General features: G+C 36.0%; 1 protein-coding gene across 1 annotated transcript in view; it reads left to right on the forward strand.

Moving 5' to 3' along the window:
* NUMB (NUMB endocytic adaptor protein) overlaps nt 1-16,148 on the forward strand; it is a 111,630-nt gene that overhangs the window by 42,988 nt on the left and 52,494 nt on the right. Inside the window, 1 exon segment of the mRNA XM_033109331.1 lies at nt 14,073-14,213. Coding sequence (XP_032965222.1) covers nt 14,073-14,213 — 141 coding nt within the window.

A 16,148-nucleotide genomic window follows, 5' to 3' on the forward strand; every position in this document is an offset into this window, starting at 1 on the left:
TTCTTTCTGAAGATTGTATTCTTTAGAATTCTCTTTAATGAGATTTTCTGTAGTAAACTCAGTGTTTTGTCTGAAAGTCTCTTTATCACCCACATTCTTGATAGGTATTTCATTAGGTATAAAGTTATGGGTTGGCAGTTATTTTTTTTTAATTATTGGAGGGAATAATTCCACTGTCTTCTGGTTTCCATTGTTGCTATTGATAAATTAGCTGCCTAATAGTTGTTCATTTGAGTGAATCTGTCATTTTTAGCTTGGGCTGCTTTTGAGCTTTGGTTTTTTTGGCTTTCTGAAGTTTCATATGCTGTCCCTAGGTATAGATTTCTTTTTATTTACCCAGTGTAAGAGTTTGTGAACTGCTTGTTTTCCCTGGAAGAAATATTTGTGGGTTTTCTATAAGGCCCAGGAAGGAAATGCATTGCTTCAAGAGGATTTACCTTTGTTTTGTTTTTCCAGATGCCTCAAGGTACTAGTTTGGTGACTAAATTTATCCCTTGAGGTTTTAGACCACCCAGAGGATGAGTTTGGGTTGCAAATATCTGTGTGGGCCTGCTTAGAAATCCTTGTTCTCTTCTGCAACAGGAAGACAAATTTCCTTGTCCTTTGGAGATGAGACATGGCTTTGGAGATGAGATATGGGAATGGGTAGAGTGGGTTTAATTTTTTTTTTTTAATATTTTAATGGGAAAGGGGAACAGGACTTTATTGGGGGAACAGTGTGTACTTCCCGGACTTTTTTCCAAGTCAAGTTGTTGTCCTTTCAATCTTAGTTGTGGAGGGTGCTGTTCAGCTTCAAGTTGTTGTCCTTTCAGTCTTAGTTGTGGAGGGCACAGCTCAGCTCCAGGTCCAGTCACCGTTGCTAGTTGCAGGGGGCGCACCCCAGCCCACCATCCCTTGCGGGAATCGAACCGGCAACCTTGTGGTTGAGAGGACGCGCTCCAACCGACTGAGCCATCCGGGAGCTCAGCGGCAGCTCAGCTCAAGGTGCCGTGTTCAATCTTAGTTGCAGGGGGCAGAGCCCACCATCCCTTGCGGGACTCGAGGAATCGAACAGGCAACCTTGTGGTTGAGAGCCCACTGGCCCATGTGGGAATCGAACCGGCAGCCTTCGGAGTTAGGAGCATGGAGCTCTAACCGCCTGAGCCACCGGGCCTGCCCCGAGTGGGTTTAATTTTGATTTACTCTTTTCTGGAGGATGAAACTTTTGGCGGGGTTAGTCCCCAACTTTTTAGAGAAAGTGTCTCCTATTAGATTTTTCATGTTGGGTGGGTCTTGAACTTTGACTTCTGTTCTCTCCCAAGAGATCATTAAAACTGCAGCTCAACTTTGTGAGTTAGACAGATGTCTACAGGACAAAAACAGTCTCATCATGACACTTATCTCTTTGAGTTTCTGCTTTCTCATAGATTTTGATCTCATTATTCATTTACTATTTTGTCAGCTCTTTAATGCTTTTAATATTTTTTTAAATAAAATTTTATTCACTTTTAATTGTTTCCATTGAGAGAATTGGGTGAATAATCTAGCGTAGTGTGTTACTGGTAGTAGTATTTTATTCTAATTTCTCTGGATTTTCTTTTTCTGATTCATTCTGATAGATGCTTAACTCACCAATTATTAGCCTTATTTTCTAATATAAAACATTTAAAACTGTATATTTATAAAAAGCTCATGATGTTTGAAATGGAGTATTTTCGTTATTAACTATGTGTATTTAAGATTTTTAATTTGCTATTATGATTTTTAATTATGCTTGCCCCCTTAAATTATAACCTATGAGTCACAAGGCAATTAGAAGTTTTGAAATATGTGGATTTTAAAATATTTATCTTTTTATGTTTAACTCACTTTAAAAAAAAAAGATTTTCAATTTGGATTACAGCAAGACTCAACTATGTGCTGTATACAAAAGACACACAAAGTGATTTTTAAAAGCTGAAAGTAAAAGGATAAGTGAAGACATACAAGGCAAAATGGAAGCAAGAAGAAAGCAAGGGTTGCTCTGTGACTACTCTTTTCAGTGGCTCTTTCTTCCCTTCCTGATAACAAACTTTAGTGAATAACCAATATTCTGTATCCTTGAGACTTCTTGAGGTTCCTGGAAGACTTCGTGTTAATAATAGAATGGTAATTTTCTTTTTCTTCTCCTCCCCCTTCTTCCTCTTCTTGTCTCTTCTCTTCCTCTTTTATTCAAACTTGAACATCTTTGAAACTATGAAGCATCTCTCATACTGCAATGCCTCTTACTATGGATGATATTGAACAATTATTAATTAACAATTCGGACAGTATTGTTTTTTCTTAGTAGAAAATAATGGTGGATATTGCAATAGATTTTTTCTTAGCTTTGATGAAATACACATTTTTACACACATATGATGACTCTTCGTTTCACCCTGTCCCATGCTTGAAATGCCCCATTTTTGGTTCTCCTATGTTTGTATCATTGAAGACCTAAAAGGAGGAAGTACTCTTTCTTTTCTCATCCTGGCTTCTCCTCTTCCAAGCATCTAGCACAATTAGACACAGGGTTATATTTAATTAACAATTAAGGGAAGTGTGTAGGTATAATGAATCATAGCACAGGATGTGACATACTTATATTAGTGACCAAACTTTTAGCTTCTTGGTGAAAAGAGATTAATACCTACATTAGTTAAGATTATTTTAGATTGAAAGAACAGAACCCAATTCTGCCTACATTAAGCGAGATAATTTATTGGACGGATGCTTCGTCATCTGTTGGTGTTTAAGAAGTTTAACCAACGAAACAAAAAAGTAATTATAAATATATAAAAATTTAAGGATCAATGAAGGAAATGAAAAGAGTAGTACTATAAAGAATTATAGAAAATGGTATTTAGAAAGAGGAAAAAGAGGCCTCATCAATGAGATGACACTTAGGCTGAGACTTAAGTATAAATGGTAGACAGTTCTTGAAGTGTCTCAGAGAAAAGCATTTCAGACAGAGGGAAACAGCAGGCCCAAAGTGGGAAGGACTTGCATTTAACTGAAAGGATCATAGTTAGTTGAGGAGAGTGCCACCTCAAGGTAAGTGAGGCAGGCTGGGGCCTTACCTTAATAGGCTAACATTTACTGCATTTGTGATGTACTGAGCACTGTTCCAAGCAAGCCCTTCTTGAGCAGTGTGAATTATTATGTCATACTGACTCCCTAAATGCTGAGAGTTTGAATTAATTTGAAGATGCATTGGAAATCCATGGAACTATGATGCAATGCTATGATCCATTTTACATTTTTAAAGATTACACTGACTACTTTGTACATAGTTGATCAGAGGGGGACAATAGAGAAAATGGAGATAAGTACTGGTTTATGGTTTATATACTAGTCCAGGTAAGAGACAAAGTTGTCTGGGACCATGGTTCTGATGGTGGAGCTGAAGAGCAGCAGACAGATTTAATACGTATGATACAAGTCTTGTTGATGGCTTGGATAAAGGGGAAGGGTCGTGAGGGAAAGGAAAGAGTCTGATCAGAGGCTGAAAGAATTGAAGCGATGATGTGCATAATTTATAATTTGTAAAGTTATTTGTCAGTTAAGGGGAGCAGTACTGTTTTTGACTTTCTTATTTCTATAATTTTTCCAGTGGCATTTCTGTCTCTTTTAAATTCTTGGACCCAGATATATTTTTATTCTAGTCTGCTTCTCCAGATTCCAGCACCTTTTTCTCATCCCACACTTGACAGATGCTTAGAGAAGGAAAGATAGTGTAAAAAGTAGGCTAGCATTCTCAGCAGTTCTGCCCTTTTTCCTCAAGATGTTCCTTGCTAAATCAGTCCTTGCTATATCAGAGCAAAACCATTTTGTTCTATAAGCAAAGATTTAATTCTTGAAGAACACCATCCTAATGAAGTCAGTCTGTGTATATCTGTTGTGTGGGGTCAAGCGTGATGGGCATACGTGTTTTTATTGAAGTTTTAACCAGCCTTAAAAGGTAAATATAGCTGAAGTGCAAATTCAGCTCACCAATTGTTTTCTCAGTTGAAAGGCAAAATGATCAACTAAGAGATAAAATTGGTTTTGTAACCATTTAGAAGAAAATGTTTCTCAAATATATACAAGTTCAGCTTTTGAAACCACCTTTGACTACAATTTTAAATAGCGTCTTTCCTCATTTTATGAAGCTCTGATTTTTCCATTACTATCTTTAAGGAGTGAATAAAGGAATGAATAAAGCCATGTATCAAAACAAAACAAAGAATTCTGTGGACAAGATGAGTGGGAAGATGAAAACTAGTAAGGCAGAAACCTGAAATTAAAATCAGATAATAGATAAAGACCACAGACTACTGTTCATTCAGTGGTTCTTACATTTATGGTAGTGACAGAATCCTTTGAGATTCGGATGAAAGTTGAAAAATCTGGCCCCAGAAAGTGCACAAGACACGTGTACATTCAGATTTGTACGTAAGTTTAGGGCATTGCTGAACCTGGAGAGCCTGTGGAGTACATGATGCCCTGGCTGAGAACACAGTCTAGATGGTCATCAGGGCTGGAGAGTATGTGGCTGGAGAGCTTCGATATTCAAAGAGTGACAGTGCTCTCTTCTCAAATACCTATTTTTAGGGCATCCAAGACTTAATGTGTTGTTATTTGTAAGTCTTTGGTCTGACCGTTGATAAAGCAAAATAGTTTTTAGTTTTAGCTATTGGAAAATCAGAATAATCTGTTCTTAAAATTTTTTTATTTGAAAATGCCGTAGGTGGCACATTTCCGCAATAACGTAATTCAGTATTCAAGATAGCCTAACATGTAGCCTGTTAATAAAAACGTTGACCTGAAATATAAACAGATTTTAAATTTACTGACACCTAGGTTTATACAGGAGCTGAATGAATGTTTTCTTTGAGAAGTAGGTTAAAAAAAAACAAAAAAAAACAACCCTTTGTTCTTTTTACCTTTCCATGAATCTGTTTGTAAATTAATTTTATCACAAAACTGACTATGAACTTTTAAAATGAATTTTGTTAGTCCTGTAAGTTAAGTATTGGACATACTATATTTATTTCACTGTTGGTGATGAAGCTGTACTTTGTTGCTATTCATTTGGCTCAGTGCCTGAATGGAACACTGAGCCAGTAGTACAATTTAATAAATTATAAATTGTTTCCTGTTAGGGAAATTATGCTAGTTAGACCAACATTTAATATAATCCAGAATTCTTAGCATTCATTGATTGAGTAGGGGATTGAGTAGATGACCTACCTCCAAATCCTTGGACGTGCTGAGAGTCTAGGATTCCTTACATTTTTTCACTTACTTAACTTGGTCAAATAAAAAAAATATTTTTCTTCACTCTAAATCTTGAAAGCAATCTCTACATCATAAGAAATAGTAAAAATCAAAGATAGAAAATTCAGAAATGAAGTACTTTGTGCTTGTTGTACAACATTCTATTTTAGTGATGATTTAGCACAGTATTTTTATGAGAACAACTGGTTTGTTTTGTTTTGTTTTGTTTTGGTGGATGGATAATCAACATTTTTTTTTTTTTGGTAACTACCCCTGTAGAATTCTGTAGAAGTGTGATGAAGAATACAGTGGAATTGTATATATTTACATTCAACCATGTTTGTTCAGAGGACAGTAAAATAAAAGTGAAAATTGAAAAACTTTATTTATTTATTTATTTATTTATTTATTTATTTATTTATTTATTTAAAGGAGGGCGCAGCTCACAGTGGCCCATGTGGGGATCGGAACCAGCAACCTTGGTGTTATTAGCACCACACTCTAAACAACTGAGCTAACCGGCCACCTCAACAATTTAATTTTTTAAATTTAATTTAGATCTCTCATTGTTCTGCTCAGTGAGTTTCTACTGTACAATGTTTTTATACCTCACGTTGTGTGAGCATGCAGTGTGGTTCTAGTGCTATACAGATATTTTTCTCACAGCATAGATCCTATGAACATAAGCTTCCTACTTCAGCTGTGTTCCATTGAAAACAGCAAACTGTTCCATACTAGGAGAAATCCCTGGCTGTTTTGGATGTATCGCAAGATAGTGCAGTAGTGAACTTGATGGAGGTATTTAAGGTATTTGCAATATTCACAATGGTGCCAATGGTTTTATAGTTTTGTTTATGTATTCTTACATTTGGAACCAACTAATACTGTTGTAAAAAATAGAGTAATTTTACCATTTTGGCTAACTTTGGTCCTTTTTTTCCCCTTTGTAGGGAAACAATTTTAAGTGTCAGGGTCAAGTTTCCTGAATGTGTGTCTTTTCTGTCTACTGTGTACATCAAGTATGTGCTGCAGTTTGAGGGTTTTGTTTTTTAGTGAATTTTCTAAAGCATACTCCTGTCTTGTCCAATCTTTCTTATAATATATATATAAGAAGGGTCTGAAGTTGGAGGCGTAGTTGTGACTATAGAACAAAGAAAAGCAAACAAGTGTAATTTAGGAGGGAAAAAGCTCTAAAAAGAAAAATCTCCATTTCCCTAAGAGTTGTAACTCGCCATTAGGCCCTTCAGAAGCCTCTGGTTCATTCAAGAGTTGGCTGGACAAATTTTCAATAACTTATTTTTTTTTAGTGAAAATGAAACTTAAATTTTATAACTAAATGTGACTTATTTTTCTTACTCTTTATTAGATCTCATAATTATGTGTGTATGTATTTATATTTCTACATTAATTATATGTGTGTATGTTTTTCTACATTCCGTCCCCATCTCTGTCCTCAGTTCCAGAAACGATTTTAGGTGACTTGCTTTGCACCTAAATAAAATAATAAAATAGTAGATATGTACAAAAGAATATATGTAGCATATGTAGGTTATAGAGCATAATGAAATGAAAAGTTGTGTATCTACTACTCAGCTTATAAATTAGAACATTATTAACATTTTTGAAGTCCCCATGTCATCCTTTCCGGATTATGTCCCCATTTCTTTTCCCTCAGAAGTAACACTGCTCTTAATTATGTTTATCATTTCCTTGTTTTTCTTTATAGTTTTGCTAATTATATATATATATATGTATGTGTGTGTGTATATATATGTGTATATATGTATGTATGTGTGTATGTATATATATATGGCTAAAAGTTATCTTGTTTAGTTTTGCATATTTATTGCAAGATATTGTAATGTCAAGGGGACTAAAGAGCACAGACTCTGGCACCAGTCAGTCTTGCTACGTACCAACCGTGTGATTTGGGCAAATTACTTAACTTCTCAGTGCCTGTTTCCTCGTCTATGAAATAGAGATTAAAAATAGAATCTACTTGATAGGGCTGTTGTGAGGATGAAATGAGTCATCATATGTAACATGCACAGTGCCTGGTCCACAGGCAGTATTCTCTGATAGTCGGTTGTCATTAGTATTTATATAAAGGGTTCATAATAAAAGCAATTTGCTTCCCTCCTCCCTCAACATAGTGATTGTGAGATTCATCCATGTTGATGGTTAAGCTGTGGGTCATTCCTTTTTACTGTTTTTTCTTTTTCTCTTGACTAACTTATCCTTTAATTGAGATCTTTTAAATTATTTTTTATTGGGGTATCAGTTTTACTTCATGGTATTCTAATGTGTAAGTATTCTGTATTTCCTCTGTTGATGGTTAATTAGGTTCTATTGTTTATTTTTATTTTACTTGCAAACAGTACACAATGCTACACAGACGTCTTGCACACCTTCTTGTACACATATGTAAGCGTTTCTCTAGAATATATACCTAGAAATGGAACTGGGAGAGGAGTAAGGGTATGTGCGTCTTCAACTTCCCTAGATGATGCCAAATTACTTTTCAAAATGTTTGCACCAGTTTATGCTCCGATAGGGGCATAAGAGTGCCTGTTGCTCTCTATTTTATTGTCTGATTCTTTAATATTTGCCAAACTGATAGATGTAAAATGGTATATAGTGTTTTGATTTGCATTTTCCTGATTACTAATGAAGTAGAGCATTTATTTCATGGGTTCGTTGACTATTTCTGTTCCTTTGTAAAATGCTTGTTGTATGTTTTGCCCATTTTCTATTGATAGTCTATTTTAAACTGATATTTGATTTTAAAATTTATCAAATAAATTAATTTTTTTAATTCTCTAAATATTAGGACACTAACATTTTGTTCATATATTTGGCATATATTCTCCTAGTTTGTGTTATTTTTCATTTTCAGGTAAATAATTTACAGATTAGGAGAAAAAAAATTTTTTTTTTTTTTTTAAGGAAGTCGCAGCTCGCATTGAACCTGCAACCTTAGTGTAATTAGCACCAAGCTCTAACCAACTGGGCTAACCGGCCACGCCAGGAGAAATTCTTTTGTTAGACCAATGTCTTATTTGGAGTGTATATAGTTCCCAGAATTCTTAAATCATACATTAAAAAATGTGAGACTTTTATAGTCTTCCTGAGTAATCCATTCCAACGTAAATAACCTCTATAGAAAGTCTATTGTTATATATGAGTTACTGATCAGTAGTTCTTACAAAGCTTTTTTAAATGTTAATCCAACTTTAGAACCATAAAACTGACTACATATGCAACATTGAGAAGCCATTGTTGGAAATTATACTTTTATCACTGAGTCTTGGTCTTTTTAGTTTCATTATGTTTTCTAGCAGATAAGACCATTTCTTGCTTATAGCTTACCATATGAAACATAATTATTCTCTATTAGAGAATTTTTGTTTGTTTGAAGGCGTGGAGTAGCATGCCTTACATGACTAAACTGGCTATAGAAGGTTTTAGGAATTTCACCTAGTTGGTGAGTATAACAAGTTGGATAAAACTTTGCTTATCCTTTAAGTCTTTTTTACAGAGAATTCATTTAGAAAGCTTTGCTTTTTTTGGAGTTTTATTTTGCGATTCTTTCTATATGGCGTTTTATTCGGAGCATTTGGGAGCTGATCCTGCAGTTAGTCTGTCTCTTCCCTTTAATGTGGGCTTCCTGTGGTTAGGGACAGTTATTTCTTAACAGTCTGTAAACTTGCACATGAAACTCTTAGTATACTACCATTCACACAGCGGATACCTAGTATTTGTTACTTCTTCTTGTTCTTTTTTTTTGTTCTTTCCTGGTTAGAGTGAATTATTTAGTATGCGTTGTAATCCTTCATACACTTATATACTTAGGCCATGTTCAAGAAATCTGTTTAAACAGGTTAATTACCATGAAAACTATGATAATTCAGCTGATCTTTTGATTGATATTGTAGATAAGACTTCATATTTGAAACAGTTGAGCTTTGTTTTAGAAAACTGTCTTTAATTCCAGCATTAATAATGGAATCTAATACACCTTTTCCACATTTAAATAGCCTGATTTCAACAGATGTTGTATCAGTGAATAGTGAATTTTCCAGAGCTGGTGTGGAAGCAAGATTCAGGAGCTTAATCATCTGGATCCAGTTCACCCTCATTTGTTGGATTATTATAGTTACCTCCTAATTGTTTCCTTGCTTCCATTCTTGTTCCATTCAGTCCATTCTTAATCCAGCGGCCAAACGTAAAACATAAGTTCTTCCATTTAGAACCCTCCAATGGCTCCCCATTTCTCTCAGAGGAAAAATCAAAGCATTTGGCCTTCAATTCAAGACTTTGCCCTCTGTAACCCGTTTGGTCTCGTCCCTCCTACTTGCTTGTCTTCATTTTGCATGGGACACACTGACCTCCTTTCTGTTGTCAGACACTCTAGCCAAGCTAGCCCCTCAGGAGATTTGCGTTGATTATTTTCTTTTTCTGGAATCCTCATCCTACTTGCATGGCTCATTTTTTTTACCTCCTTCACTTCTTTGCTCCAATGTTACTTTAATTTAAAAATTTATCCCTGCCTGTAGCACTTCTAATCCCCCTCTTAACCCTGTTCATCTTTTTCTGTATAGCATTTACCATCTTCTAACATACCACATAGTCGGTGGTATGCTGGTGTTTCACAACTGGTTCACCAAATGTAGTTCCAACATGAATGATGATTGATTTTTTTTTTTTTTTTAAGGAGGGCACAGCTCCCAGTAGCCCATACGGGGATCAAACCAGCAACCTTGGTGTTATTAGCACCACACTCTCACCAATTGAGCTAACTGGCCACCCCGATGGTTGATATTTTTGTCTGTGTTAATGAGTAAGGTGAAAGGGAAACAACAAAGATGTCAAAATTTCACTCATTTCTCAATGACATGAAATACTTCTTGGCTGAACTGGATAATAGTTTTCAAATACTGGAAGAATATTTCCTGTTTTTTTTGTGCTATTCATAGTGTAATGGTTATAGGCACTCCACACTGTTAAGTTTAATCTGCATTATTAACATTTGCTGTATCAGTTTCTTCGAGCTAGGCAATGACAAAACAATAAGTCAAGCTATGATTGGTAGTTTTATGCCAAATTCTGTAGTACAAATACTTCCACCATAGCCAATTTCAAGCTACAACTGTGAAGTCGGGAAGAGATGTACACTAGCCCAGCATTGCATAGCGTTTCCACCATACAGATACAAAAACCATAAATAACCACGGGAGCATAGATATAGTAAAACGTAGTCATTAGGAAGTGATAAGTTTTTAGTATTTATTACCTTTGTTTTAGAATAACTGATAAGTTTGTATAGTTTATGTTTCATAAAGGCTTGCCAACTTGCTAAAAATTGAACAGTTGGATTTTGTCACCCAGCACACCAATCGCTGTAAATAATTTGCAACTCCAACATGTAAATCAGATAAAACGGAGCTTGTCTGTTTGAAGCTGTAACAAGGACTGAACACCCCTCCTTAGAGTTGTGTCCAGTCTTCTCACCTCCTGCACTTTCTCTCCAAACAGCCAGTGCCCCCTGGGTCTCCTCCAGGGAATAACGTAGGGCTGCTCAGAGCATAGTTTGAGAATCACTGATATGTAATATTCTTTGTGGAAGTGCTGCTAGCAGGCCATTTTAGTACTGAAAAATGACAAGATATTTAGACCCCAAATTGGTTGATACTTCTACTCTTTTTGGTCAGTAGAATAGTACAACAATAAATAGCTGCCCAAAGAGGAGGTACATTTATACTTGGGTATTTTATATAGAGGTTGAATGTCTTTAAGGAAAACTGTCAAAGTGGTTCCTTTGTCAATGAGAGGTTGGCCTACCGTTACCTTTTCCAACCCTGATGACTTCTCTGACATTATATGTCTACATTTATCCTACCTAGGAAATATCATCTAATATGATGGGGATCTAGTTTATCTCTCATTTTTTCAAATTTATAGTATGCCACATATATGACAAGCAGTGTGTTCGATGCAGGGGCACTATTTAAACAAATAAATTATAGTCTGCCATTAAAATTGCTAAAAGGTTTGATGAGTACAGTAATAGAAGTACAAGAAGTATGCAGAAGGTGTTAATGGGAATGATAATGAAATGGAAGGACCTAACCCAGGCCAGGTAGGGACTTGTCAGAAAAAAACTGTTAGCTAGCTTTCCTGAAGACTCCTTGAACTGACTTTTTTTTTTCCTTAAACATTTTATTGGGGAAGGGGAACAGGACTTTATTGGGGAACAGTGTGTACTTCCAGGCCTTTTTTCCCCAAGTCAAGTTGTTGTCCTTTCAATCTTAGTTGTGGAGGGTGCCGTTCAGCTCCAGGTCCAGTTGCCGTTGCAGGGGGCACAGCCCAACATCCCTTGCGGGAGTCAAACTGGCAACCTTGTGGCTGAGAGGACGCACTCCAACCAACTGAGCCATCCGGGAGCTCAGCGGCAGCTCAGCTCGAGGTGCCGTGTTCAATCTTAGTTGCAGGGGGCCCACCATCCCTTGCGGGACTCAAGGAATTGAACTGGCAACCTTGTGGTTGAGAGCCCACTGGCCCATGTGGGAATCGAACCGGCAGCCTTCGGAGTTAGGAGCATGGAGCTCTAACCGCCTGAGCCACTGGGCCAGCCCCTGAACTGACTCTTTAAAGATGAATAGACTTTAACCAGAGGCACTAAGTAGGGAAAGGTCTTTCTAGGCAGAGGAAGGAAGGCTCTGAAAGACGGCTTGTTGTTAGAGAACTGTAATAAGTAGCTTAGTATGGCTGGAGCTTAGCGTGTGAATGGGGACTGGTGAGTGAAGCCAGATGAAAAGGACTGTGTTTGCCATGCCTAGGAATTTGGACTTTATCTTGCAAGTGTTGTGAATCAGTTGAAGGATTTTAAACAGTCTGGTCAAATTTGTGTTTTAGAAAGCACTCTGGCAGTATCAAGAGAACAGAGTAAATGGACCTCTCTTGGAAGCAAAGAGACAGTTAATAATAGGCTTTTGCAATAATTTAAGCAAAAATGTCTAAGAAGAGTAGACTAATGTGGTGGGGGCAGGGGGATGAAGATATAGTAAGGAGGTACAATCAGTAGAATTGTTGATCAGAGAAAGGGTGAATGCAGGGATGGTTTTCAGGTGTTGCGCTTGACTAACTGGGTCTTTTTTGTTCAGAGAAAGAAGTTAAGAAGAAAGGAATCATACAGGCTTTTTGCCTCAATATTCTTAGAGTGCCAACTTGAGCAGGGAGATAGGTGCTTTTATGTTCTTTTATTTGTGTTTGTGTATATATTTTATTAGTTTCAGGTGTACAAAACGTTTGTATAGTTTTAAAATGTAATATGAAAGAGTGTAACAGGAGTATTATCAAGGAAGGCTGGAATTATGGAATTCTTTTTGGAAGTCTGTTAGATTAAGGTAGACTCTCATTTTGCTTAATTTAGGAATGAGTGATTTACTTAAGGGCAGAGAAATGGAGTACCTTTTGTCCAGTCCTTTTATTATTTAATGTCTACTTGAGAGACTCTGTAAATCAGTTTTGAATTGAGAAATAAATTCATTTTTAGAAAATCCAGAGATTGTTTTACATTGCCATTCATCTGTCAGAATTTTTACCTTTTAAGAAGCTGTGATTGACTTGTCTGTGTAAATTAGCTAATTTGATAATAGTTCTGCTGTGGCATTACACATTTTAAAATAAAAAATGCTTTTCCTCAGAATACAAACTTTGATTTTCAGGTCTTTCATTGGTGTCATGTAGGAATTAATATTCAATCCCTTGCTATTTAACACTCCTAACAGAGAGGATGTTTCCTTTATATAACTTTGTCACATCATTTTCTCAAGGTCTCAAGTTAAGGCTGGTTGAGGTGCTTACATCCTTTAGTGAAAGAATGAGCAATGCTACTTAACAAAAAACTGGTTTTAGATTTTTAGATATTGGTTTTAGATTTTGAGATTTGCTCTGTAAAAGGATACTTACTCATTATGTTCTGTTGTTATCAGTTGGGTCTTCCTTCCTTATAGTTTTGTGATTTCTGCTGCACCTTTGAAAGCATTAGAGAAGTGCCTTTTCCAGTAACAAAACAAAAAACAGACTATACTTTAATACTTTTTAATTTACAGAGTTAATGATAAGACATGGACTTTTGTCATTGAAAAGACTACTTTCCTATCTGTAATGATTATAGATATGAAAGTACATTCTGATGTCATATGGCTTGCAAGAAATTTCTTCTTTAGAATAATTTAATCCTAGTAGAGCATTCTCTTTAAGTATGTTTAAAGGCAACTTTATTTTATTCCTTTTTGTAAAACATCTTTTACAAAAAAGGTGATTGTAGTCCCTCCTTTGCTTAGTGTCTTTTAATAGTAAGCCAGAAAGGTCCCCAACCAAATTTCAGTGTTTCAGAATGATTTTACCCTAATAAGTATGAAAGCTTTCAAAAATTGTTAGCATTCTATAATTTGGGACAAATATGTACAGATTTTTATTTTCAGGAGTTAGAATGGATTTGAAAGGTAGGTCAATAGGGATACTCATTGGATTATTACAATTAGAGTACTTAAAAGTTCTCAGAATAAAATTTCTTCGAACCTAAGAGGTTATTGTTGTTTAATAAGACTAGTATTATACTGGTCTTCAAAAAGTGGAATGATTTGTTTGAGCTTAGGTTTCCTCTAAGAGAAAGTGTACTAATTGCTTCTTTCCCCCAAAGCAAAATCTTTACTTTGGGACATTAGTTTTTTATTTTATGGTAATCCAAAGTTTAAATATGTGAGACAGCAATAACTTCTTTTTTTATATTTCTTTTACTGTGTCTACAGGTTGTAAAAATTAAAATGAACAAACTACGGCAAAGTTTTAGGAGAAAGAAAGATGTTTATGTTCCAGAGGCCAGTCGTCCGCATCAGTGGCAGACCGATGAAGAAGGGGTTCGTACTGGAAAATGCAGCTTCCCAGTTAAGGTAAAAGCTCATGTTTCTATAAATCTCTATGTGGAAAAGAGTTGATGGTCTATTGTATGTGAAGTCCCATTAATTAGGACAGTTAAAAGAAAACCCTCCAAAAATTAATCACTTCATATTCTGCTCCAATGGTACATTAATAAAATAGATTATAATTAGTGATTTTTCTCTTTATGTTTAAAGAGGACATTTCCTTTATGTAGCTCTGTCACATTATTTTCTCAAGATGAGATCTTTTAGGCTGGTGGAGGTACTTAAATCTTCAGGGAAAGAATGAGCAAAGCTATTTAACAGAAAGCTAGAGGTATTGGTTTTAGATTGTGCGATTTGCTCTGTAAAGAGACACTTACTATGTTTATTCATTGGGTCCTTAAACCAAAATCTGTAAGACATTAGTTTCTTTTGTTAGTATGGTAATCCAAAATTTAAATATGTGAGAAGGTATATAATCTGGAATCACTACAAATAAGATCATTTACGATGAGAATACTAATCCTGAAATGTCTAAAAATCCTGAATTATCAAGAATCAAATTAATTTCTGTGAGATATGCTTACTGGGTGGCAGAGTAGAAGTAGTAGGAGTCTGCTTTCTTAAAGACAGGCCTGGTTTATTCTGGAAAATCTTAGAAGAGTTAAATCGAAAGGAATTTTTTCTTTAATCTTGTAATTTTTAATCATATAGAGTTCGTTTAATGCCTTCATTTATCAGAACAGGAAATGGAAATTCAAACGTTAAGAACAGAGTGAAAGATCTAGAGAAGGGTGTGCTGTACAGTCGCTTTTTCTTACTACTACTTAAAGCTTGGGAGAAGAAAAGTCATATTTAAGGACATGGAAAAAATGTACATGCTGTACTGTGTAGTGATAAGAGGCACAATTATGTCAGTACACTGTGAGTTGTATTAGAGTTGGGGGCAAACAGTAGAAGGAACTAGATTAAAATGTTAAGATCTCCAAGAAAAACTTAATTTAATATAAAATGTTGAAATTTTTTTCTCTTTCTTCCCCCCATCTTCCACCTCACCCCCACCCCCCCATTTCAAGCCTAGTTGTGTAGGACACAGCTCCCTGGCCCATGCTGGTATTATGAGCCTTGTGCTCCCCCCAGGCTGAGGCAGTACACAACAGCCCACGGCCACTCACACTGGCTGTTGGCCACTCATGGCAGCACACAGCAGCCCACGGCAGCACTCAGCAGCCTGCAGCAGCTCGCGGCAGCTCACGCCAACCTCCGACTGCTTATGGCAGCCCAGCTCCAGGGAGAGCCATTGTTCACAATCTTAGCTGTAGAGGGTGCAGCTCACTGGGCCATATGGGACTCAAACCGGCGACCTTGGTGTTAGGAGCATGGAGCTCCATCCACCTGAGCCACCAGGGCTGGCCCATCTATTATTATTTATTTTTTTATGTTCTTATGTGTGATTATTCTTACTGTGATTTTCTCCTCATTTTTACTGCCTCCGTACCATTGATTAAAACATGGACTAAGGCTTCAGAAACAAAACAACATGTGACAGGAAAGTGACTTGTACAATCTACAGGTTAAATAAATACATGGTTTTAAAAATACACAAAGTTTTCCACAGTCTGTCCAATAACTGAGTGTTTTTCTAATCACTTAGCTCTGTTAACTCATTTGCTACTTCTTATTTATAGGAATAATAAACATAAATATTTTAATTTTTAATGTTTAGTATGATATTAAAATATGAAGAGAAAAAAACACCTCTCTTACATAAGAACTAACACACTTCTCTACTACCTCCCCCCAGCAAAGAACTTGGCACATTTGGTTATAAGAGTTGAGTATTAAGTATATGGGAATGATCATTCTTATACACTGTTGGTTACTCGGAGTATAAAGTACAACCTCTTAGGTGGGCAATTTGTAAATATCAGTTAAAAATTGTAAATGCACTTTTCATTTGACCTG

The sequence above is a fragment of the Rhinolophus ferrumequinum genome, chromosome 6, assembly GCF_004115265.2.
Source record: "Rhinolophus ferrumequinum isolate MPI-CBG mRhiFer1 chromosome 6, mRhiFer1_v1.p, whole genome shotgun sequence".
Classification (NCBI taxonomy): Eukaryota; Metazoa; Chordata; class Mammalia; order Chiroptera; family Rhinolophidae; genus Rhinolophus; species Rhinolophus ferrumequinum.